The following is a 22,871-nucleotide window of genomic DNA, read 5'->3' as shown; positions in this document are numbered from 1 at the left end:
AACTCCAGGCACAAAAGTCCTATTGTCCATTGCCAGCACCCAGATGGGTAGGAGTGTCCTAGCTAGTGGAGGTGAAAGGCCACGGCCTTCAGGTTGGGTGGTGGGTGGTAATGACTCAGAACTGAATATTCTACCTCTGTGCCAGGCTGGCTTTGAGCTGGTGGCAGTAGATGGAGAAAGCCTGGAGCAGGTAACCCACCAGCGAGCTGTGGACACCATCCGCAGAGCCTATCGGAACAAGGCACGGGAACCTATGGAGCTTGTGGTCAGGGTCCCTGGGCCTGGCCTGCTGGCCCTATCCTCTGACCTACGAGCTGTTAAGGACCAGAGCCTTGCTGCTGCTGACAGTTCCTCAGCCCATGGACCCACTGAAGATGCTCTGACTCCCACCCAGCTACCTCCCACTGAGGCCAGGCAACTACCGCAGGCTCTCAGCTCAGCCCTAAAGGTCCCTCAAAGTACCCCTAAACTCTCCCCCATCCTTAAGGATCCCCATGACCCTTCCTAGTGACCTCAAGTCCTCTTGCTGCCTCCAGGTTTCGTGCACCTCTGTCCTATCCATTTGACTACTGAAAGCACCACCATGCTGGTGGCTCTGGCCTTTCAAACTAAGCTGGGTGTCCAAGAACAAGGTGCACAAGTGGGCAACCTGTGTCATGTAGATTCCCTAATCCTGGACTGCTTCCCAATGAGGAGACAGAGAGACTCAAGTTGGAGCACGTAACTGGTGTGAGGTTTTTCATGATGGACCTGGCTCACCAGAGTTTGAGGAGCTTAAACTGAGAGTCCTCAAGGAGGTCACTGTGCAAGCAGGGTTCAGTGCAAAGGACAGGATGAAAGGCTTTTCTAGTTCTCAAGACTCATGGTGTAGTGCACTAGGGCCCGGAATTCTACTGGATTAGTCCTAAGAACTCCATCACAGGTAGGTTGAGTAGCCAGCAAGCAGAGAAGACAGAGGTCAAGCAAATTCCCCTGGAGTTTCTTTATCCAGCACACTTCTTTTTTTTTTTTTTTTTAAACAAAACTTTTTTTTTAAATTTTTTTTCTTTGGGTTTGTACAAGAAATTTACAGTGTGAAAAATATACAAGTGGAAAGGAGGCCGTAACCCTGGAACTAGGGAGGGCGGCTTGGTCACAAACACAAATAAACAAGACATTGCTGAGTTCTTCCTTTGGTCTGACTTCAGCCCTCTCAGCCCAGAAGAGGCTTGCAGAGCTGGGACATGGGGATCAGCCCCCATTCCTAGCCCTGCCCCTCCACATGGGCATGTTGAGGGCAGGCACATCTGGAGCAGCTGGTGCCATCTGGCTCTCTCTGGCTTCAGGCAGGTAGAATGTGGAGACAGGGGAGCCCCTTTCCTTTCCCAGCTGGAGTGGGTTGGCAGTGGCGACAGTGGGGAAGTGAAATGGCAGAGTGGGCAGGAGCCTCTGGGTGACGGTGACACGGAGGGTTGATTCTGCTTCTCCAAGTTACAGGGCCACCCGAAAGCTCGGCAGAGGCCCTTTGGCTCTAAGACCTGGAGCGCTCGGTGGATCCTGGGGCAGATGGTCCTGTGGCTCGCATCCCTGGCAAAGCCCTAGATTTCAGTGGCAGTGATCTCCTCCAGACAGATGCAAGGGGCTGATTCTGCCAGGCCCAAATCAGCAAGCTCCCGGGCCTCCAGCTCCAGGCTCAGTTGCTGCAGTTCCTGCTCCAGCTGCCGGTTACGCCGGTACATCTGGATATAGTTGTGCTGCAGCTGCTTCTGATAGCGGATTACCTGTTCCTTCTCTGCCTGCCAGGCCAGCCGCTCCCCCTCAAAGCTGTCCCGTTGCTCATCTCCTCGCCGCTGCTCCCGCTGCAGTTCTTGGCGCAGCCGTTCCACCTGAGCCCGCAGGCTACCCCCTGCCCCAGCCGCTGCACGCTGCACCTTGGCCTCATCACTCTCTGCCAGGAGGAACGGGTCGGTGGTGGCAGGGGGTCCTGGGGGCTCGCGGAGTCCCGATGCTTCAGCATCCAAATGCCTGGCCTTCTCCCGGAGCCGCTCAGCCTCCTGGCGGTACCGCTGTAGCTCCTGTGAGCAGGCCTCCAGCTCCAGCTCCCGTGCTCGGGCTGCCTCCTGCAGGCCCCTGGCACGGCCCTCACTGACCCGCAAGGCAGCCCGGGCCTCTCGGAGGGCCACCCGCAGCGCCACCAGCTCACTGCCTTTCTGAACCAGCTCTGCCTGAGATTCCTTCAATTGCTGCTTCAGTAGGGAGATCTCACCTGATTTCTGACAAACCTGTGGGTGGAAAGTATTGAGGAAAGATGGTGAGGCCTCTGGGTGCTGGGCACTGGGCAGCAGGCTGGGCATTCAAGGAGATGCTGTCCCATGAGTTTACACACAGAAGCACAGGAGGAGACAAGCCTAGTGACATGCCCATGATTATACTTTTTACACCCCCCTTCCCTTCTCCCTCTTGCTCTGGCCAAAAGGTTTTCGTTTATTATATGTAAGTACACTGTAGCTGTCTTCAGACACTCCATAAGAGGGCATCAGATCCCATTACAGATGGTTGTGAGCCACCATGTGGTTGATGGGATTTGAACTCAGGACCTCCAAAAGAGCAGTCACCGCTGAGCCATCTCACCAGCCCCCATGATTATACTTCTAGTAAGAGGCTAAAGGAGAATAGAGACCAAGATCTTTTCAATGCCGGGATCCTTACTCCAGACGCTGTATCAGGCCTGGGGATGGTGGCAGGGGCTGCAGGAGTGGAGTGGGGCAGTCCAGGGCAATTCCCACAGGTCCAGGTGAAAAGGCAAGTGTCTTGGGTAAGAGAGGGCATCAAAAACAAACTGCCAGGGTTCGTATCTCAGCCCAGCCAGGGCTAGTTTAATTCTGGCCTCTAGCTCAGTTTTCCTCATTCATGAAGCAGAGGTATGAACAGTACCCATCTAACAGAGAAGGAAACGCCACTAGCTATGTGGGCACTAGAATGCAACCGTGAGATCCAACAGAGGCACAAGGAAACCCTCAACCCAGAAAGACGAGGCAGGGCAGACCCTCTACAGCAACTACCCTGGGCCACATCGGCAGAGCGTGACCCCTTCAGCCTGCCCGGCGCCCATCTTGCATACCTCCCACTTGGTCTCCTCCAGCCGCGGCCCGAGTTCCCGCTGCTCGCGTTCAAAGGTAGCACAGCGGCGCTCCAGCTGCTCTCGCTCCTGCAGCAGCTGGGCAAAGTCATCCTGCAACTGGCGCTTCTCTTGCTGCAGCTGGAACACCTGCAGCTGCAGCAGCTGTTGGGCCCGCTGGACACGCTGCGTGGCCTGCTGTGCCTGGGCTGCACAGTCCTCGCGTTCTCGGGGCCAGCGCCGCTGCCGTGCCCCGAATGCCTAGGGAAAGATGGCAGGCTAGAAACGGTCAGGATCCCGCAGGTCGTGAGCTCTAGCATCTCCTGCTTGGCCCGAATCCAGTGAATTATGACGACCATAAAAGCAGGCACTTATATGGCATTTCTTAGGTGTCAGGCTGTATTCTAAGCACTTCATCCCTTTCGTCTTATTTAATCTTCATACCCCCCACCCCCACCCCTACAGAGTCACAGCTATCCCCATTTAGACAGGGTGACTGGGGCTGGGTGAGGTCCAGCAACTTACTCAAATCTAACACCCTACAAGCCAGTGCTAGATCCAATTCACATACCCCGTCTCCTCACTGCTTTGAAGGGTAAGCTAACAACCTTGGGGCTGTCACACCTTGAGTCTTGACCCTCTCCCTCCCCAGCGGCAAATGCTCCACGCATTCACTGTTCCTAGGCCTCTGAGTGTCCAGCCACACTGCCCCAGGACTGCCACTGGCCGCACCTGACACACGGTGGCCTCACTCTCATCCATACTGTCCCGCAGCTGTTGCAGCTCTGCCTCTCGGTCTCGGAGCTTCCCTTCCAGGACACAGTGTAGCAAGGCCTCATCCGAAGGGGGTGGAGGCGGTGGAGGGGGTGGAGAACGGTCTCCACCCGAACTGCTGCCAGGAGAGGCCCGGGCACCACTGCCCAAGAGACCCCCAGCTACACGACCCCCCAAGGAACCCGTGCTTTTGCTGGAAGAGGACCGGCCACTGTCTGAATGGGACGGCCCAGTAGGGACCCCTCGGGCTGGACCAGGAAGTGCCCCTCGGCCAGGGCCGTGGGAGGGCAGGTGCCCACCTGGGGAGTTGGTGGTTGGCTCGGCACCTCCAGTGCTATAGGTGGGCAAGCTGGATAAGGAATTTCGGCCAGAGTCTGACAGTGTTCCTGAAGGACAGCCACTGGCCCAACCACTCAGTGCCAAGGGTTTGTCAGCAGCAGAGGAGGAAGAGGAAGAGGAGGAGGAAGAGGCTGGCCCCCCAAACAGCTGTGTCAGGCTGCCCTGGCTCCCAGATAGCCCAGCAGCTCGAGGACCAAGGAAGCCAGGTAGGGCTGGTGCCCCCCGAGGTTTGGGTAGCACAGGCTTGAAGGCTGTTGGCCGGATCAGGATCTTCTCCATATTCTGAAAGGAGGTACCACGTGAAGCTGTGAGGTTCATCTGCCCGATCCCTTTCCTTCTTTAAAACTTTTTTCTTTTTGTTGTTATTTTTTGAGACAGGATTTGACTCTATTGGCCTAAGCTCACTCACTATGTATCCTCAAGCTAGCCTTGAACACAAGCAAGGTTTCTCTGCCCTTTAAGACTACAAGTGTGTGAGCCGGGTGGTGGTGGCGCACACCTTTAATCCCAGCACTTGGGAGGCAGAGGCAGGTGGATTTCTGAGTTCGAGGCCAGCCTGGTCTACAGAGTGGGTTCCAGGACAGCCAGGGCTACACAGAGAAACCCTGTCTCGAAAAACCAAAAATAAATAAATAAATAAATAAATAAATAGATTACGGGTGTGTGATACCAAGCCCAGTTTGCTTGCTTGATCTTTCAAAACACTAATCTGTGTGTGTGTGTATTGTGTGTGTGTGTTGTATGTGTGTATTGTATGTGCATGAGGGTGCACACACTGGTGCCTGTGTGTGAAGAGCAAATGTCAAAGTTAGGTTACTTTCTACCTAATTTTTTATACAGTCTCTGATGGAACCTGGAACCCGGAGTTCACCAATCCAGCTAGTCTGACTGCCCAGCAACCCCCAGGGATCTGCCTGTCTCTGCCCGACAAGTGCTGAGATTCCAGTCCTATGCCACGATGGCCAGCTTTTTACATGGGTACTGGCAATCCGAACTCAGGTCCTTGTGCTTACGCAGCAAGCAACTTACCCACTTAGCTATCTCCTCAAGCCCCAAACCTTCCTTAAAACCATCATACTACTTGCTTTCCCATCCAGGGTCCTTAACCCTTACAAATTAAAACCAATTGTTCCCACTGGCAGCAGGCCCCTAATTGTCCACTTATGTTAAGTAATTCAAAAATGCTCATTTTTAATCACTGTAATAGCCATGCAAGCAAAACATTATCCTTGTCTCATATTAAAAACAAGGCTGTAGAGGCCCAAAGACACACACATATCACTGTAATAACTGAAGCAACTAGGCTGGAGGTGGTATCAAATACCTTTAATCCCAGCACTTGGGAGGCAGAAGCAGGCAGATCTTTGTGAATTCAAGGCCAGCCTGGTCTATACAGTGAGTTCCAGGACAGCCAAGGCTACAGAGAGAAACCATGTCTCAAAAAAAACAAAAAAATAAAATAAAATAAATAACTGAAACAACTATGATATTGTTCATTTGAGGGTGCTGGGTATTATAGTAAGTATTAATTCTAATAGGAGCCGACAAAGATTAGCCTCTAACCTTTACTGTAAAGATACAGAAAATGGGGCCCTGATAGGCTATTTCCCTGAGCCAGGAGAGATAAGACAGAACCCATACTCTTTGCTCTGCATATGCTCCCAAATTCTAGCTTCCCTCAGGAGCTCCTGACCCCACCCAGATCCTCCCAAGAGGCTTGGTTGCCCGTTACCTTCTCCAGCTTTCCAGAGACAGGGATGAGCTTTGGTGGGGGCCCACGGAGGTGGGCATTGTGGGCTTGATGTTCTCGGGGATCTTCACCGTCGCTGCTTGGGCTGGGAGGTGACTCTGTCCGGAAGTCCTCATTGACATAGGTAAAGCTGTTGCCTGGGACAGCCTTCCTGGGTGGCACAGCTGGGCAGAGTGGCTCCTGTGCCTCGTAGCCGCCCCGTAGGAGCCCATCCTGCTGGCGGAAGAAGGTGGGCCCAGGAACACCATGGTGGCGTTGAGGAGCAGGTCCCCCAGGACAGGGCCGGCCTGAGATAAGACTGCTCACGCTGCCCATTGCTGGAGTTTGTGGGGCAGTGGTTGTCTCACGTGCGGGCTCCAGTGGCACTGGCAGAGTATGCACAATGGCCATGGTGGCAAAGGCTCAGGCCTGGCCAGGGGCCTCCAGGGCAACCTGTGAGCAGGGCATTGGTGTCAGAGTCCCTGCACCTTGAGGATCCTCCCCTATAGGCCTTCTCCTGACCCCCTCCTAATAGAACATTCCCCACATAGTAAAAAGACTTCCTATCGAACAACTGGCATGACCCTCAAGTTCCTCTGGTCTTGAACTCTAGTCTGGAACAATGCTAAGGAATAATTTCACCAAACAGAGACAAAGGAATGAGACACCTAAGAGGTTACACAGGGTACCTTAGCAGAGAAGACCCAGTTTAAGGCCAAACCTGTATCCCCTATATAGCCAAAGACTCAGATTGGGCCGAGATCCCTAACTACTAGCTCCCAGTACAGGTCCCTCCTCTCCTGGGACAGGTGGCCTCATTACTGGGCTGTTTGGGCAGAGGGACACGTCAGGGATGCAATCAGCAACTCAGATGGTAATTAGGGAACAAAGAGTCAAAGCTAGGCACTGTCCGGCCTCCCACTGCTGGGCCTCAGTTTCTCCCAGACACTCAGGCGACATTGAGGGTGGAGCTGGCCAAACAGGAAACCTTACAAGGTCTTAGGAACCCACAGGTGCCCTCTGGGGGTCTCCTACCTCCCAGAGGTTGATGTACGCTGTGCTTGTTTCCATGTCAACTCTTAGCTTCTGCCATCACTCGGGACTAAGGGAGCCTACTCAGGCCCTGTCCCACTGCCAACCTTTATAAACCTTCCTGCTTCAGTTGATCTTCAGAATAACCCCTATGGAATTTGAGCAGGAGCCCATTACCACTTCTGGTAGGATCTCAAGTAAGATGGCTCCACCTCCCTTAGTCTTGCTCCTTCCCGGAAAGGACAACAAGCCTGCACCCGGAACTCCCTCCCAGTCCCAAGGCTGCTGATGACCAAGACTTAGGCATCTGCTGAAGTCATCACGTAGTGCAGGGGCCAAGGAGTGGACAGAGGATTCCGTGAGCAGAGTGTGTCTGCACATTTACTTGTGGGTGTGAGTACGTAGACAGGATCATAAAAATGAACTGTATCTGTGAGAAGTGCATGAAAATATACAGTGTGAATCCATGTGGGTTTAGACAGATGTCAGTACGTTCATACGTGTGTGTGTGTGTGTGATGTAGAGGGACATCACAAAACCAAACAGGGTTGTGCTATGTACCACAGGTGGGCCTCAAACTCAGGGATCCTCCTGCCTCAGAGAGCTGGGATTCTAACCTTGTGCTTCTTATGGACAGCTGTATGTGTGAATTCTTTTTGTTTTGTTTTCCAAGACAGGGTTTCTCTGTGTATTCCTGGCTGCCCTGAAACTTCCTCTGTAGACCAGGCTGGTCTTGAACTCAGAAATCCACCTTCTGAGTGCATGTGTTACCACCACCAGGCTATATGTGTGAATTCTTATGTTTTACAAGGCTACGAGTTTCATAACTTAGAAAGCACATAAACGTTATTAATGTGTATGTAAGAAATGAATCTGTGGGCTCTGACTGACACTATATGACATAAGAAATGTTTGGATAAGCCGGGCGGTGGTGGTGCACGCCTTTAATCCCAGCACTTGGGAGGCAGAGGCAGGCGGGTTTCTGAGTTTCTGAGTTCGAGGCCAGCCTGGTCTACAGAGTGAGTTCCAGGACAGCCAGGGCTACACAGAGAAACCCTGTCACACAGAGAAAAAATAAAATAAAAAAACAAAACAAAACAAAAAAAAAACAAAAAACAAACAAAATGTTTGGATAGATATAGCAGTGTGTCTACATATCTGTGAGTTTTTGTGTAAATACCACCAAATTTGGGCCCCAAGTCAGTTTCAGTCAGCCATCCTCAATAAGCAATTTTCTTTTCTCAGCATGAAATCCCTAGGGAAATCCTCATTTCTTTGGGGTCCATTGATTCCAGCCTCTCATAGATTGAGAGACACATGAATCTCTATAGAACCTGTTCATTTCTGTCAGGACAGTTACATGGATTCCTATGTATGTATTTTACACAAGCTCATCTGAAGTAATCTGAGTGAGAGTTCTGGGAGTGCGCTGGCACCTCAGTGACATTCAAGGCCACCGGGTGAATGGGAGCTCCTCCCTAAAACTTTTTTTCTTTAAACTTAAGAGTTTGAGGCAAGGTGAGATCACAATGTCTGACGCCCTTTCCCCAGCTTATCTTTGTATATTGTTCTCCATTAAAGCTCTAAGCGTTAGGGCCAGAGAATCACCGGGAGTCCAGCTTGAGGAGTTGCTGAGATCTAGGGTAGGAAGTGAAATGGGTACGAGAAGCAACTACATAATTCTCTGTAGGGCTAAGTACTGAGATCGCCCCCACAAGGTCCAGCCTAGGGATGGAGAATGCTCCACAGTATAGAGAGAAGACAGAAAGGGCTGGCACTCCTGTCCCTACTCCAGGAGACACAGAAAATGAGACCCAGAAGGAAGGGCAAGAGCCGGGGCAGACACTCAGAGAGACCGAAGACATTAAAGACAAAGAGGCCAAGAGGCTCAGACACGAGGAGCCAGAGGCAGAACCACGAGTTAGGGTCGCTGAAGCTACGCAGGCAAGAACTCCGAAAGCCAGAGGAACTGTAAAGCTGGGCTCTAAGGGCCAGGCGTCTGGAAAGCCAGGCCTAGCCAGCCTGGCTCCCGCTCTTGAGGCCCAAGAGAGAAGGAGGGGCAAGCGGCTCCATTTTGAGAAATGCGTTTGTAGCTGTGGGAAAAAGAAACCCCTGGTTTTCCCCAGCACTCCCTGACCTATCACTATGATACACAGACCCCTGTGCCCCGACCCCAGCAAGCAGGCTGAGGGTTCTGGGGTCTGGGGCCGCGCCAGGGCCCGAGATGGATGAGTCTGGCCACGTCCCAACTCTCTGACCTCAGGGCTGGGGTCGGAGAGTTGGGGAAAGTCCCCCACCACACACACTCAAACTCCAGAGACCAGTCAAGCAGGATCCAGTGTGGGATCACGAGTTTCCATTCCGAGACTGGAAGCCCAGAGTCCCCCGGCCCACCCACAACCGTCCGCTCCTTCCATGAATTGGGGTCGTCTATGAAATGCCACCTCCCCACCGGACCGCATCGCTTTGAAGTTGGGGCACCCTCAGCCCTGGACCCCTCACCTCCGCCGCGCCGCTCCATGCTCAGCCCCGGGTCGCCCCAGCACTCCACAGGCGCGCCGCCCGCTCCAGCCCGCGCGCGGCCACTCGGAGCTGCCCGGCTCGGCCCCGCCTCCGCCTAGCCGGCGCCCCCCGGCCCTGACCAGCCCCCGCCCGGCCCGAGTGGGCGGTGCGCGCTGAACGGGGGAGGGGTCCGAGGGGCGTTCCCGCCCCGGGGCGCGGACACGCGCAAGCAACCCACGTCACGCGTGCCCGCCAGGGCGCACGCGGGGGCTGCACGGTGGCACTCGGAATTCCTCCCAGAGTGGCCTAGCGACTGCGTGTGTGTTAGGAGGCTCGTCCGGCTCGAGACGGGGGAGAGCGGGTCATCGGCTACCCCTGCCGGAGCCCGAGGGCTGGCGGCAGCTGGTCATTGTTCCAGCACAAAGAGCCAAGGCGCGGCGCCCGCCCCTCCCCCTCCGCTCCTCTAAAAGAAGCTTCCCTCCTCAGTCTCCAGCTTCCCGGTCCAAGGGGAGGCCGAGGGGGTCAGCCGCCCCTCTCCGGTTGCCGGCTCCCGGGCACAAGTTGAGGGACTGGCTCGGTCGCTGTCTGTCCCACCCCCAGCAGGCTGGAGGTCACACACTTGGATTTTCCGAAGCGGCGCCACCTGGCGGCCCCTTCCAGCAACTTACCAGCCCCCCCCCAGTCCCCCCCAAAATCCCACTCCCTTTCCAGCGCAGCACCTCGGGCAGCGAGCCTAGGCTTGTCCCTGGCATGGCTCCAGGCTCCCCAGCCGAACCTCGGGGGTCATTTGCTATGAGAAAGGTCGCTGCTCCAAGAGGGGGGTACCTGGCCCCCAATAATCACAAAAACGAACAGCTCAGACCTACACTAACTCCGCAGCAGACATCCCAAAGGCTTTCTCAGGGTCACAAATATTGTTACCCTCTCGAAAACAACAGTCGTAACACCCACACGACCTTTCCCACATTCTGTCTCCGGCAGCCACAATCACGGTCTCATCCATCACGTGGCTCCATAGTCCTTCATTCCAGAATCCTTCAGGCCAACTCACAGAAGACTTGGGTGTTTCGTGCACGTGAGAGTGCACAACAGTCCTTCGCATCCAGTCACATTCTTTAAATACACTTAAGGCTCCCAACCCTCTTCCACGCAATGACAGCCATAGCCGTATTCAGCCACTCAGGCAAGTCCTTACATCATAGCCACAAACTAGCCACACTCCCTGAGGGGTCTCTGTGACCTGGTCAGGTCAGCTGACATTCGCATCTCCTGGCAAGGCCATCCTCTCTTCCTCGATGCTCCCCTCACCCCGCCAGGGCCAAGGCCTGCCAGAGCTGGGCTCAGCCCCAGGAAGAAGCATCCCCCCCCTTCCAGGCCACAGCCTGGCCGGCTCTCCGCTCTATTTTTAGCTCCATGGAAAGGGTTGTTTTTCTTTCTTTTTCCCTGGAAAGGAAAACACAGCCTAGCCACCCTCGGGCACACTCCAGCCCCTCAGCTTCACAAGAACAGACTGAACCCCTCTCCCCAACAGAAACCCCCTCCTCTGGCCTTGCCCTGATCCCTGCCTCCTAGGGCACCGAGAACCTCCTCCCCTTTCTGGCCTCCTGCCCAGAAGCTCAGGCAGCAGCTGGGCTCAGCGTGTGGCGGGGTGAGGGGTGGGGGATGAAGGGTGGGGGCCGGAGGGGGAGGGAGGACTAGGGCTGCAGCCCCCCTCCCTTCATTTTCTGAGAGAGGGGGTTCTGGTCCTTGTTCCACCTAGAGGAGGCAGAACTCAGGTTTAAGGATGTATTTCCTCTTAGTGCTTTCCCTGTGAGGAGGGGTGAGGGGAGACTGTTCTGCATGGGTGGGCTATTTGTGCCCAGTCCTGCAAGGGTTGGAGGTGGCCGTAGGAAGAGGACCTACAGACAGCTGCTCCCGGGGCTGGGTGTATGAGACCGGGGCAGCTGTCCGAGGCCATCAAGGTCCTCTCTCAGATACCTTTCAAGGATATGGGTTCCCAAAACGTGCTAGTGAGCTTCAAGGCAAGGAGCCCAGGTTAACCTCAACCCTCTCCAGGCCTCCCGGCCTGGCACCCAGGCCATCAGAGGCGTTGAGCTCCCATTCATGGTGAGAGGATTTCTCACCATTCCAGGTGAAGTGTGGAATAAAGCCCTGTACAGGGCGAAACAAACATGCTAGGACCGGCGGAGAGGTGGATGAGAGGGGTGTCCCTGCCTAGACAAGAGTTGGGGAGCACTGCCCACCCGTCTGCGAAGCAATCACGTGCTCAGAGCCTGTTTACGTCTTGGTCTTCACCTGCAGGCAGCCGGCAGGGAAGCAGGAACCGCCTGGTGCGACAAACCCCGCCCGCCCCCGCCGACAGTCTCAGGGCGTCCCCTCTCCCTCAGCCTCCGACAGAAAACCTCAACGTCCAAGTCGCGGGGTGAGCTGGGGGGTCATGCGAGCTTGTGGCACTACTTCTGGGACAGCTAGGGTACCTCGCTGTGCTTGTCCTTTCCTGAGCACACGTGTGTTCGTATCCTAAGTGAATACATGGGTCTATGCGTGCGTGGTGTGTGTGTGTGTGTGTGTGTGTGTGTGTGTGTGTGTGTCGGTGCGTCTGTGTACGTTTCCCTGCCCCTTTTGCTGTTCAGGTTTCGCCTGCGCTCCAGAGGGCGGACCCCTTCGTCATCCCAATCCGGTTTCTTAAAACGCGAAAAGTTCTCTCCAAAGTGAGGACCTGCGGGAGGCCGGAGTTCCTGCACCCAGTCCGCCCCACCACTCACCCAGAGTCACCTGCCCGCTGCTCCCTTTTTGGCCTGGCTCCTGCTCCAGCGTGCCTACTTCCCCGCCGCGATAGAACTCTGGGTCTCCAGCGGGCTCCGGGCTTAGTGCTCCCGGCTCCCCGCTCCCGCCAGGACGGCCCTGGAAGTGTGGGGCGGGGCGGCTGAAGCCGCGCCCCACCCACCCAGAGAGGGGAGTGGTCTGCCCCGCACCTCCAAATACTTAACCTAGTACCCAGCCCAAAAGTAGTCCGACCCAGTACCCAGTCCAAAAGTAGCCTGATGGTGGCCTAAGGCTGTCTCTCTGGCCTTTTGACTGAGCAGCACACTGGCTTTTGACCTAAGGGGAGGGGAGATGTAACTGACGGTTAAGCTACCTGGCAGCCTTAACTAAGGCGCTATAGAGCTTGACTCTCTCTTGCTCTGTAGAGAGCTCAATCCGGTCCACTCTGCTCACAACCAGAAGAGGGAAAATCCCTATGAAGCAGACAAAGAAGTGTCGAGTTTCATAAAACTAAATCACACACACACACACACACTCACATTCATTAGGGCTTGGGTTGTCTGGGGCTGTCCTGGCAGACCTAGCACCGCCTCCTTCCCTGGAGTAGTTAACCAACCCAGGTGAGAAAGCTGCTAGTCTTGGCCCCCATAGGGCATGGCTAGGCTTCCCTCAGACTCATAAAGTCCCACCCACAGGAACAAACAGGAAGTTGGCCTGTATTTCAGGGAGGTACCAAAAGCTCCCTTCCTCCCTGGCTTACCAGGTGTATATTGTGGGAAGGCTTGAGTTTACAGCTCTCTGAGCCAGACACACTGCCTGAGTAATTGGCCTGCAAGAGACCAAGGTGAGTTTGGTCTCTTCTCAGACTCTCCCACACAGTACAGCTGTTGAAGACCTAACACTGCCCCTCACGGCCATGTGAGACACAATGTCAGTCTGAAAACAGGGTTGCACAGCTAATCTGACCCTGCTAGGCCAGACCTTTCCAGAAGGTCTCTGGCACATTAATTGGAGCACAGGGTTACACGACTCATCCCAGGTGATTTGCTTCAAGGCACTTTGAGTATGTGGACATAATTTCCGTGCCTCCTCGGGATTTTATATTAAACATATAGAACCTTTCCTGGCTTCTAGGCTCCAATAGCCACTGAGTACACTTTGTGCTAGATCTTGCTGTGGGGAGTTTAGGGCAGGTATGAAGTGGAATGTGTTTGTGTAGGGGGTGTGTTATCTTCCCCTCCTCCTCCTCATTCTGGTTTGTGCTGTGTGGGGGTGTGCGCCAGGAGGGTGGAGCAAGACAAACAGGCAAATGTGTATCTATTTCTCTCTCCTGATCGCGGAGCCCTCACAAACTCCAAACTAGAAACTAAAGGATTTTCTGAGAACACACCAGGCATTTTAGGGAGAGAATACAGAAATCATGCGCTTACAGGTAGACGTGATCTCTCTTTGTACATCTGGAAGGCATGGCTGACTTAAATATTTCAGACCCTGAATGAGGCCTAGAGCAGCCAACTGCTGGTAATGATTACTGCAGGATTAGAGAGGCCTGGCTCCAGCCAGTCTGGGAAAGACCCCCAAGAAGGCAGACCCCGGAGGAGCTACCCCCACCCCTGGGTTGTTCCCCACCACCAACAGCTTTGCAAGCAATTGTTTCAGGTCTTTGTGGCTAGGGTTCTCAGAAACCCTGGACTCTTCCATCCCGTTCTAAAACCTTCCCCTTGGGTTGATTTGAAAAGGTTGCTCTTCCTCTATGGAGTAAAAGGCAGAGGCTTTCTAAGACCCCCAATCTGAGCATCTTGAAATTGGTACTTTAGGGTATGAAAGGAAGTGAAATTAAAAGGTCATTTAGCAACATGCCTGGCAGCCTGTGGGTCATTTCTTCTACAATCTTCTGTAGTGTTTGTTAACTGAGGCATCCAGACTCCATATCAAACTCAGAGTCTGTAAAGGCCGAGGGGAGTGACTGCTCTAAGCTCTGCATTTTTAACAAATTCCCAGGAGTTCTAGCAGGTTAAGGAGAAATGGGAGGATTCCAGAGGAAATGGATGAGGGTAAAGATAAAAAGATAAGCTATTTTTGAGACAAGGTTTTGAGTAGCTCAGTCTGGCCCAGACTCTGTAGCTTAGGATACTGTGAACTTCTGATCTTCCTACCTCTACCTCCCAAGTGCTGGAGTTAGAGGCATGCACCACCACACCCAGCTAGGACTGATTCTTGAGTCTACACTGAGAAATGTGAATGGCTCACCTCACAGGTGAAGAGGGACAGCTGGTCAGGCAAGGCCTGGGTATGTGGCCCATTGACCCACATCTGTCAGGAATTTTCTGGAGTCCTCAGGTAAGTTATCAACACCACTCCCCTAGGCCAAGGAAGATGTCTATTTAGGGGGTGGGATGGGAAGACCCTGTACTGCTCCCTGCTATTTGGGAGCCTATGGTTCAAAGGTTGAAATGGGGAAAGGACCCATTTACTCCCAATTCAGAGAAGAAATCCAATTAGTGTGGGGAGACACCTGGTGGACAAATAAGAAAAAGCACAGAAACAAAGGCAATAGAAATGCTTCATTCAAACTGGAAAAGGCTCTATCTACAGAGTCCTAGCTCCAGCTGTCAGAGGCAGCATACAGTGGAATTGGTACCCAGGGGGCAGGCACTGCAGGCTTACAGCTTCTTCCCATGGTCCAGTGAGAAGCGGCTCCCGTCTTTGAGGCCCTGATAGTACATAAGAAGCACCTCAGATCAATTCTTCTGCCCGACTCTATAAAGCAGAGCAGAAAGGCTTGGTGTCCGTTGCATCGTTCTTCAGCTCTGAATGCCAACATGCTGGAGTTTCACCAAGCCTCCCGTTTCATGGCAGGTTCTCCTGCCACCCTCTTTATCTGACTTGCTCATTCCCACCTGAGGTCCCTTTCTCTAGAGGTTCACAAGGCCCACATCTAGTTCTCACATGCACTCTGCTCAGACACCTTTTTAGACTGACTAATCAAAACTAGCTTTGCTCCACTTTGTTTTGTTCCTTTCACCAAAATGCTGGCTTTTTGGAAACAGACCTCATCTTTTCAGTGCATACATAAAAATCTATGGGGAAAAACAAAAAACAAACCAGCATACAGGAGATGCCCAGTAGCTGCTGAATTAAAATTTTTCACCATGGAAGCCAGCCCTGGGTTGAGAAAGGTTCCATAGCTCAGGACTATACAGAAGAGACCCAGCAGAAGGCCAAGCGCCTGTGCGTCAGCCTGGTCCACCAGGCTCATTTCAGCAAGCAGCTGTGCACTGCTTTCACCTTGAGGACTTGGAAGTATCTGGCTGGTAGGAGCTGGGGTCCTGGCCTAAGCAAGTCTCAGAGTTCTGATGCACAGCCCCTTTTTTGCCAGAAGAAGACTTTTTGGCCACCAGTCCATTGTCATCCTTGACCTTCTTGAGTCGGGCTTTGCTCTTGGGTGGGATGGAGAAGGTAAGGGAACTCTTGTTGAACTCAAGTGGAAAGACACCTACATCTCCATCAAAGCGATTCTTGGACACCTGCAGATACCGTTTCCCAGGCCCAGTCACCAGCTTCCTATCCTGCAAGATTAGAACATTGTCTGCTTCTTGGCTTGCCTAAAAGAGACGGGGCAAGAGAAAAAAGACATGAGTGAAAGGTTGAGGGTGCAGGGAGGAGTGGCAAGAATGGGAAAAGGAGAGGCTTAAAGAGATGGCCCACCAGTTAAGAGTACTGGCGGCTCTTTCAGAAGACCTAGGTTCAATTCCCAGCACCTCCAGGGTAGTCTGTACAAATGTCTGTAACTCCAGTCCCAGGGAATCCAATGCTTTCTTCTAGCCTTTGTGGGTACCAGTATGCATGTGGTGCACACACATACATGCAGGCAAAACACCCATACACATTAAATTAAATTTTTAAAAATGGAAAAAGCACCCCCTCATCACTAAGCTCTTTAAGCAACTAATCACAATCGATGCTGGAGCCGCTGCATCTCCCAGCTGTTAACCAACTCACCACTGTCTCAGACTTTGTGCTGCTGCCCCTGTTTACCATGCCTCTCCTCCATGGTGGTCCCTCCCACCTGCCCACCTTATTCTCACCATTCATGTGTCACTTCCCTAGGACCACCTTTGATCCCCTACAGTACCACCATTTTTTAAACTTCTGCATTATTCTTGTTCCATGATTGTTTCAAAGTGATATAGTTTTTGTAACTCAGCCTCAACCCCCCTTGCTTAGCTGAGGCCTTGCATGTAAAAGGAATTCAGTAGACTACTGGAGACATCAGGATGGGGCTGGTCCTGTGGCCCAGAAGGCCTGCCTATTTATTTGATAACCTGATACTTACCATCTAGAAATCTCAGTATGACTTTTGTTGGGATGTCTGCTGGGAAGTCTCCCCAGATGTCACAGGATGACTCACAGACAACTCCTTATATCACCAGCTCACGCTCTCTGCTGCTAGCAGATCTGAGTTCCTAGACTGCAAAGAGCCAGCTACCACCCCTGGTATCTCTCATGCCATGGCCCCAGAGCCCCACATCTTTCTTTTGTTCAGGACCGTCACGGGGCTCTAAGGCTGAATGAGGACTGTTTCTAGTTACACCTCTCTAACTCCTCAGAGCTTGAGTACCTTAAAGACAACTTACTTTGGCTGAGCCAAAAATGGATGCTGTCTGCAGTTCCTTGTCGTCATCTTCTTTCCGTGGGTGAATAACAAGAGTCACGTGGCAGCTATTGTCTGTAGCAAACTTCCGAAAGGCTCCAACAATGTAGTCTTGAGCTGCAATCCTGCAGCAACGAAGTTCAGCAATAAAAGAGGTTATTGGGTGGAACATACACAAACTCTTGAGCAAGTCACACCAGACAAACTATCCCAGTCCTGTTACACCCTCTACGTAAGGGTTCACCCTCCAGTCCCTGACAGCTTCAAGAGAAGACAAGTGTGTGTGTGAGATGGGAAGAGCTCACCTATCAGTAGACAGCTGCTCGTGACCCATCATAAACTGCAGGTTGTCGATGACTACATGACAAACGTCATAGACGTAGACAGCATGCTGCATTGTGTCTATGACAGACCTGGGAAAGAGAAGCAGACATTTAAATAGTCAACAAATAGCCTCAGGACACACCAGGGGGAAGAGCTTGCATCCTGAAAACACCAGTGAAGACCTGCCTGCTCTTCCTACTTCCTGTTCTCTGAAAACCTCAAGCCTGTTTAAAGAGACTGGATGGCACTCTCACTGGAACTGGAAAAAGAATCAAAAATATGATGTGATCTCTCAAAAATGAAAGGAAGGGCCAGGTATGGTGACACATACCTTTTAATCCCAGCACTCTGAAGACAGAGGCAAGTGGATCTCTGTGAATTCAAGGGCAGCCTGGTCTACATAATGAGATCCAGAGCTAGCAAGAGAGACCTGCCTCTAATCAATCAATCAATCAATCAATCAATCAATCAATCAATTATCTCCTTAAAAAGTAACTGGGCTTTGAAGTTACCTGATGCTCTGTTGTCCATGGAAAGTCATGAAGTAGAGAGGCAGGTCCTCAAAACGGTCTGCCCACTCTTCGTACTTGTCCAGTTGCTCTTCCAGCCGTGTCACAGCAAACTGAGTCAGCATGACCCGGGCTAGTCTCACGTTGCTGATTTCAAAGCTACCCCACAGTGTGTTCACTCCCTGGGTACACAAGTCCAGGGCATACTCACTGATGAATGTTGTCTTGCCACTGCCTGTTGGCCCTATAGGGGGATGGACAAAGTCCCAAGTTAAGAGGAAAGTCTAGCGGGGCAGTGGTGGCGCACTCCTTTAATCCCAGCACTTGGCAGGCAGGGGCAGGTGAATTTCCGAGTTCGAGGCCAACCTGGTCTACAGAGTAAGTTCCAGGACAGCCAGGACTACACAGAGAAACCCTGTCTCAAACAAACAAACAAACAAACAAACAAACAAAAGAGGAAAGTCTAGTACCACATGAGAGGCAGAAGCAGGGGGAGAGTTTCTCAGTTCAAGTCCAGCCTGGTCTATAGAGTTAGTTCCAGGACTGCCAGGGCTATACAGAGAAACCCTGTCTTGAACAACCAAAAAACCTAAACCAAACAAAAACAAAAAAAAAAAGAGGGGCTGCAGAGATGACTCAGTGGCTAAGAGTATTGACTGCTCTTCCAGAGGTCCTGAGTTCAATTCCCTGCAACCACATGGTGACTCACAACCATCTGTAATGAGATCCGATGCTCTCTTCTGGTGTGTTACAGTGTGCTCATATACATAAAATAAATAAATCTTAAAAACAAAAAGATAAAAGTCTGATCTTTGAACCAAGATTCCAGTCAAAGTTGAGAGGGGAAGCCTCCTTTTAACACTGCCAGCAGGGTGAGGAGAGATGAAGCAGGAACTAAGAGTACTTGTTGCTCTTGCAGAAGACCTGGATTTGATTCCCGGCACCCACATGATGGCTCACAAGTCCAGTTCCAGGTGATAGAATAAGTTCTTGCTTCTGAGGGCATCAGGCATGCATGTTGTACACATACATACATACATACATACATAGCACTCATGAACATGATAATAAATAAATCTAAAATAAATAAATAAATAGACACTGCCAGTGGTCAAACTTTGTCACCATATTGTCTAATCCTTTACCTAAAACACTGATGTTTTTATATTATTTTATGGGTATGGGTGTTCTATCTGTATGTATGGCTACGGAACATATGCACGCCTGGTGTCCTTAGAGGCCAGAAAAAGTCATCAGATCCCCCTGGAACTGGAGCTACAGACAGTTGTGAGCCACTATATGGGTGAATTGAACTGAGTCCTCTGCAAAAGCAGCCAGTTAAGTGGTTCTTAACCACTGAGCCATCTCTCCAGCCCCCAAAGCAGTGATTTTATAGTCACCTGTAAAGACCGTCAACTCGCCCTTCCGATGCCCCTTCAGCAGACGATTCAGGTCTGGGAAGCGGTTCCAACGGACACCAGCTACTTGCTCCACATTTGACAGTTCTCCTAACACCTCTTCTCGGAGCTGGCGAAAAGACACGATAGACTTGTGCCAGGCAGGGAGGGCAGTACGAAGAATACGGGGAAGACTTAAGCCTTGGTTTAAGGCCTCCAGGGGACGAGGTTGTTGGTTCCCAGGCCTCACCAAAGAGCATCGCTTGGGGTTGAGTTTTCGAGCAAACAGTTTGGCAGCTTCCCAGGATCGAAGGTCATCTCCTAGCCAGAACACAATCCGACGGAACTGTTCAAGGTAAGGGAGTAAGGCTGGGGGTAAGCAGACGGTTCCTCGGGGTAGGGAAAGGGTTGGCAGCCCCGTGGACTGGCTCAAGGCCAGGCTGTCCAGCTCACGACTTGTCAGGACCACCTCAGCATCTCTACGGCTGATCAGTGGTAATCCAAATAGGTTGTGATAGGCACCAGGCCGGGGAATGGTGGTGTCTACGTACTGTACTTCATTTTCCTGTCCCTCAGCTCCTAGGAGCTTCAGGCCACGTAATCCTGAGTTCCCAGGGGTGAACCATGGGAAGACCAGACTTCGAGTAGATCGAAGATATCGGACACTGAATCTCCTGAGTGTGTCATCTGTCACCTTGGTAAGGCCAAACATCACCCGAGCTAGCTGGGCTTCCTCAGGGTCAGGAAGCTCCCAAAGAGGTATGGCTCGGTTCCAGATTCTCAAGACCTCCTCCCTGTCCTCAGTTTCTGAGCTCTCCCTAAGTAGGACGCCCTCTTTGGCCCCATCCCCTCGTCCCTCCACACTGGCCTGGAAGTCTTCCCAGCTCCCTTCTGCTAGGCTGGTCATGCAGTGAAAGTGTCCTGTGGTCTTGTCGATGAAGAGGCAGAAGGAAGTGGTATCATCCTTTTTCTGATTTTTGATGTCTGAGGACGCCACAAAGGGACTTGGTGCTCGAAGGCAGCTGTGGCCATCCTGGAAAGGGATCCCATGTGTGCGTAAATATTGGCGGATTTCAGTTGTAGTCACAGGCGACACTGGTATCTCTACGGCTGGGAGCGCTTCTTTTCTGTACCTTCTGCGGGGAGGACCTGGAGCCAAGCTTCGGGGCAGGCCCCTCCTACCCACCCACTCCCCACGCAGTGGCAGCAAGATCCGGAGGGGATACGCACGTCGGAGAAGAAGCCACATTTCTAATGGAGTCGGATGCAACTACTGCAAAAACTTTTGGTGTCTGGTTTAGTGCCCTCACTAGGGATCTTCCACAAGGCACTCACAGAACTCACGATTGCTGGCTTTTCTCTTTATCTCTCCTAAAACTTCTTTAAGAACACGATTTTTAATCACCTTGGTTGCCTGTATATTGCTACTTCATCCCTCCACACCTATACTACCCTTTCGCGTCTACGCCCCTCTCTGAAGATTCTCATACTACTAGGGCCTTCTACGGTCCCTCAATCTAAACGGCTTCTCTGTATCATCTCTTCACGTCTACTACCCTTCTACGGGCTCTCCTCGCCAACCTCATCTCTACAGCTTTCTGCATCCTGTCTGAACCCCAACTCCAGGCGCTCTTAGCTCCTAGCGCTCACAGGGACCCTCCACCGAGCCGGAGGTCACGCGCTCAGGCCCGGCTTCCTCGCTGGCTCCGGGCTCTGCCCTCCACTTCAGAAGCTCCACGCTCCCGCCCCCAGCTTCGCGTCACCGCTCTCCTTTCTCGTATTCTGTCCGAAACGTGGGTCGCCCGCACGCGCCATTCGCTGTGACTCCGGAAGCAAAACTCTCCTGGGTGCCCATGTCCCCGGAACCGGAAGTCGATGGTTAGTCCCGCCCTCCAGTTCTGTGTCCCAGTTATCTAACCGTAGCCATGACCGGGCGCGGGACTCCGAGCCGCTTTCTGACCAGCGTCCTCCATAATGGGCTAGGTCGCTACGTGCAGCAGCTGCAGCGCCTTAGCCTCAGCCTCAGCCGGGATTCGCCCTCGTCCCGCGGCGCCAGGTGAGGGGCGCGGTAGCGGGAGGACCGGAAAGGGGGGCGGGGAACGACGGGACTGGGTTCGGCGCACCGTACTCACCTTCGCTGCGTCTCGCAGGGAGTTCGTGGAACGTGAAGTGACCGACTTCGCCCGACGGAACCCAGGAGTCGTAATATACGTGAACCCGCGCCCGTGCGCCGTGCCACGAATAGTAGCCGAATACCGTGAGTGGGGCCGAGTTAGGGTTGGTGAGGGCGGGATCCCGGCTTGCCCGCTGGGTTCTACCTGTTTGATTTCCGACCTGGCGGCTTCCACTCATTCCCACTTTCCTTTGCCAGTTAACGGGGCTGTACGCGAGGAAAACGTCAACAGCAAGTCGGTGGAGGAGATCACGTCGCTGGTGCAGAAGCTGGCAGACCAATCCGGCTTGGATGTGATCCGCATCCGAAAGCCCTTCCATACGGACAACCCTAGCATCCAGGGCCAGTGGCACCCCTTCACCAACAAACGGACTGCCCTCCACGGGCTGCGACCCAGAGAACTCCAGGATTCTGCTCCAGCTTCCATACAAGCACAGTAGAGAACCAGGCTTTGGACAATGAAAGTGATAGGATTGGTTCCTCTTTCGGATTTCAAACGCAGGCCAAGTAGGTGGAGCCTACCAGCGAGGGTATAGCCCCGGATAAAGAGCTTTTTCCATTGCCCACTTGTAGCTAGGGACTGCTACCTTGTGAATACCCCAATTCTGATTCAGTTGGCCTCCTTGTAAACTGAGATTTGAGAAGTGTACAACACTTCCAAATGTTATACAAGGAGCTGGTTTTCTGAAATGTAAATAATAATGACTTCAAAACACAGCAAAGAGTCTGAGGGCTGACTTCTGAAGGACCCGGGATATCCTGTTCTTGCAGTGGTATGGCACTGGGCAAGGCATCTTATATCCCTGTTTATGTGCAGTTTAGGAGACGAAGTCGAATCTGGTGTTGGTGCATGCCTTTAATCCCAGCATTTGGTTGGCAGAGGCAGGTAAATCTCTGAGTTTAAGGCCACCTTGGTCTACAGAATGAGTTCCAAGACAACCAGCTCTCCAAAGAAAAACTAGAAAGAAAACTGAAGTTATTAAACTTACTAAAGCCGTATTTGAAGATTATTTATCATGTTTATCATGTGTATAAGTGTTTTACCTGCATATATTTCTGTGCACTGTGCACATGCAGTACCCACGGAGACCAGAAGGCAGTGTAGGGTCCCCTGGAACTGGAGTTACAGGCAGTTGTGAGCCACCATGTTGGTTCTGGGAATTGAACTCGAGCCTTTTGAAAGAACAGTCAATGTTTTTAACCACCTGAGCTATCTCTCCAGCCTCTCAAAGTCACAATTCAGAAATGTGTACTTTTTTCGAGGTGTAAGATCTCACTATGTAGCTCGGACTGTCCAGGATTGATATGTAGACACAGGCTGGCTTCAAACTTAACAGAACCTGCCTGCCTCTGATTCCCAAGTGCTGGGACTAAAGGTGTGCGCCACTTGCTTGGCTCAAAATGTACGCATGTTTTAAGCATAAGCCATACTTTTGACTCTGAAACCAGAAACAGGACGTAAAACCTTTCAATGGTTAGTGTCAAAGGCAATATGACTCAAGAGTCTCAGAGCAGGTGCCAGGTGACAAGCTTTATGTAGTCCTAATTGCACTCCTACCCCAAAATTCTTTGTAC

The 22,871-nt window shown here is 52.4% G+C and overlaps 4 protein-coding genes across 18 annotated transcripts in view; 2 read left to right on the top strand and 2 right to left on the bottom strand.

The window, feature by feature from the left end:
* Nucleotides 1-1,065, top strand: part of Pdzd7 (PDZ domain containing 7) — a 58,472-nt gene extending 57,407 nt beyond the window's left edge. The window contains exon 19 of the mRNA XM_034498238.3: nucleotides 146-1,065. Within this exon, the coding sequence (XP_034354129.1) occupies nucleotides 146-508 (363 nt within the window). The 3' untranslated portion in view covers nucleotides 509-1,065. The remainder of the gene's footprint in view (nucleotides 1-145) is intronic.
* On the bottom strand, nucleotides 959-12,393 carry Lzts2 (leucine zipper tumor suppressor 2). Of its 9 annotated transcripts, none has more exons than XM_034498195.2 (6): nucleotides 12,239-12,391; nucleotides 6,975-7,120; nucleotides 5,943-6,392; nucleotides 3,830-4,492; nucleotides 3,101-3,358; nucleotides 959-2,261 (listed from the first exon to the last, which is right to left on the bottom strand). In XM_034498195.2, exons 3-6 carry the CDS (start codon nucleotides 6,348-6,350, stop codon nucleotides 1,578-1,580), a joined length of 2,013 nt encoding a protein of 670 aa, XP_034354086.1. In that variant the 5' UTR covers nucleotides 6,351-6,392; nucleotides 6,975-7,120; nucleotides 12,239-12,391; the 3' UTR covers nucleotides 959-1,577. The 9 variants fall into 9 exon arrangements, with proteins under 9 accessions (XP_034354086.1, XP_034354080.1, XP_034354074.1 ...); XM_034498189.2 differs by lacking the exon at nucleotides 12,239-12,391 and adding an exon at nucleotides 9,474-10,093; XM_034498183.2 differs by lacking the exon at nucleotides 6,975-7,120 and having other exon boundaries at nucleotides 12,239-12,393.
* A 2,391-nt stretch (nucleotides 12,394-14,784) lies between these two features.
* Nucleotides 14,785-21,389, bottom strand: Twnk (twinkle mtDNA helicase). Of its 7 annotated transcripts, none has more exons than XM_076922317.1 (7): nucleotides 21,256-21,389; nucleotides 19,374-19,469; nucleotides 19,127-19,253; nucleotides 17,730-17,970; nucleotides 17,199-17,306; nucleotides 16,877-17,018; nucleotides 14,785-15,844 (listed from the first exon to the last, which is right to left on the bottom strand). In XM_076922317.1, the coding sequence occupies exons 4-7, from the start codon at nucleotides 17,849-17,851 to the stop codon at nucleotides 15,524-15,526; spliced, it is 693 nt and encodes a 230-aa protein (XP_076778432.1). In that variant the 5' UTR covers nucleotides 17,852-17,970; nucleotides 19,127-19,253; nucleotides 19,374-19,469; nucleotides 21,256-21,389; the 3' UTR covers nucleotides 14,785-15,523. The 7 variants fall into 7 exon arrangements, with proteins under 7 accessions (XP_076778432.1, XP_076778415.1, XP_076778409.1 ...); XM_076922300.1 differs by lacking the exon at nucleotides 21,256-21,389 and adding an exon at nucleotides 19,992-21,011; XM_076922294.1 differs by having other exon boundaries at nucleotides 19,127-20,156; nucleotides 21,256-21,387.
* On the top strand, nucleotides 21,011-22,295 carry Mrpl43 (mitochondrial ribosomal protein L43). The gene is made up of 3 exons (XM_034511961.2): nucleotides 21,011-21,179; nucleotides 21,274-21,380; nucleotides 21,495-22,295. The coding sequence occupies exons 1-3, from the start codon at nucleotides 21,049-21,051 to the stop codon at nucleotides 21,734-21,736; spliced, it is 480 nt and encodes a 159-aa protein (XP_034367852.1). The 5' UTR covers nucleotides 21,011-21,048; the 3' UTR covers nucleotides 21,737-22,295.
* The last annotated feature ends 576 nt before the right edge of the window (nucleotides 22,296-22,871 follow it).

This window comes from Arvicanthis niloticus, chromosome 1 (assembly GCF_011762505.2).
Source record: "Arvicanthis niloticus isolate mArvNil1 chromosome 1, mArvNil1.pat.X, whole genome shotgun sequence".
Lineage (NCBI taxonomy): Eukaryota > Metazoa > Chordata > Mammalia > Rodentia > Muridae > Arvicanthis > Arvicanthis niloticus.
The sequence above is the reverse complement of the archived record's forward strand: the minus strand, read 5'-3'. Positions and strand labels throughout refer to the sequence as shown.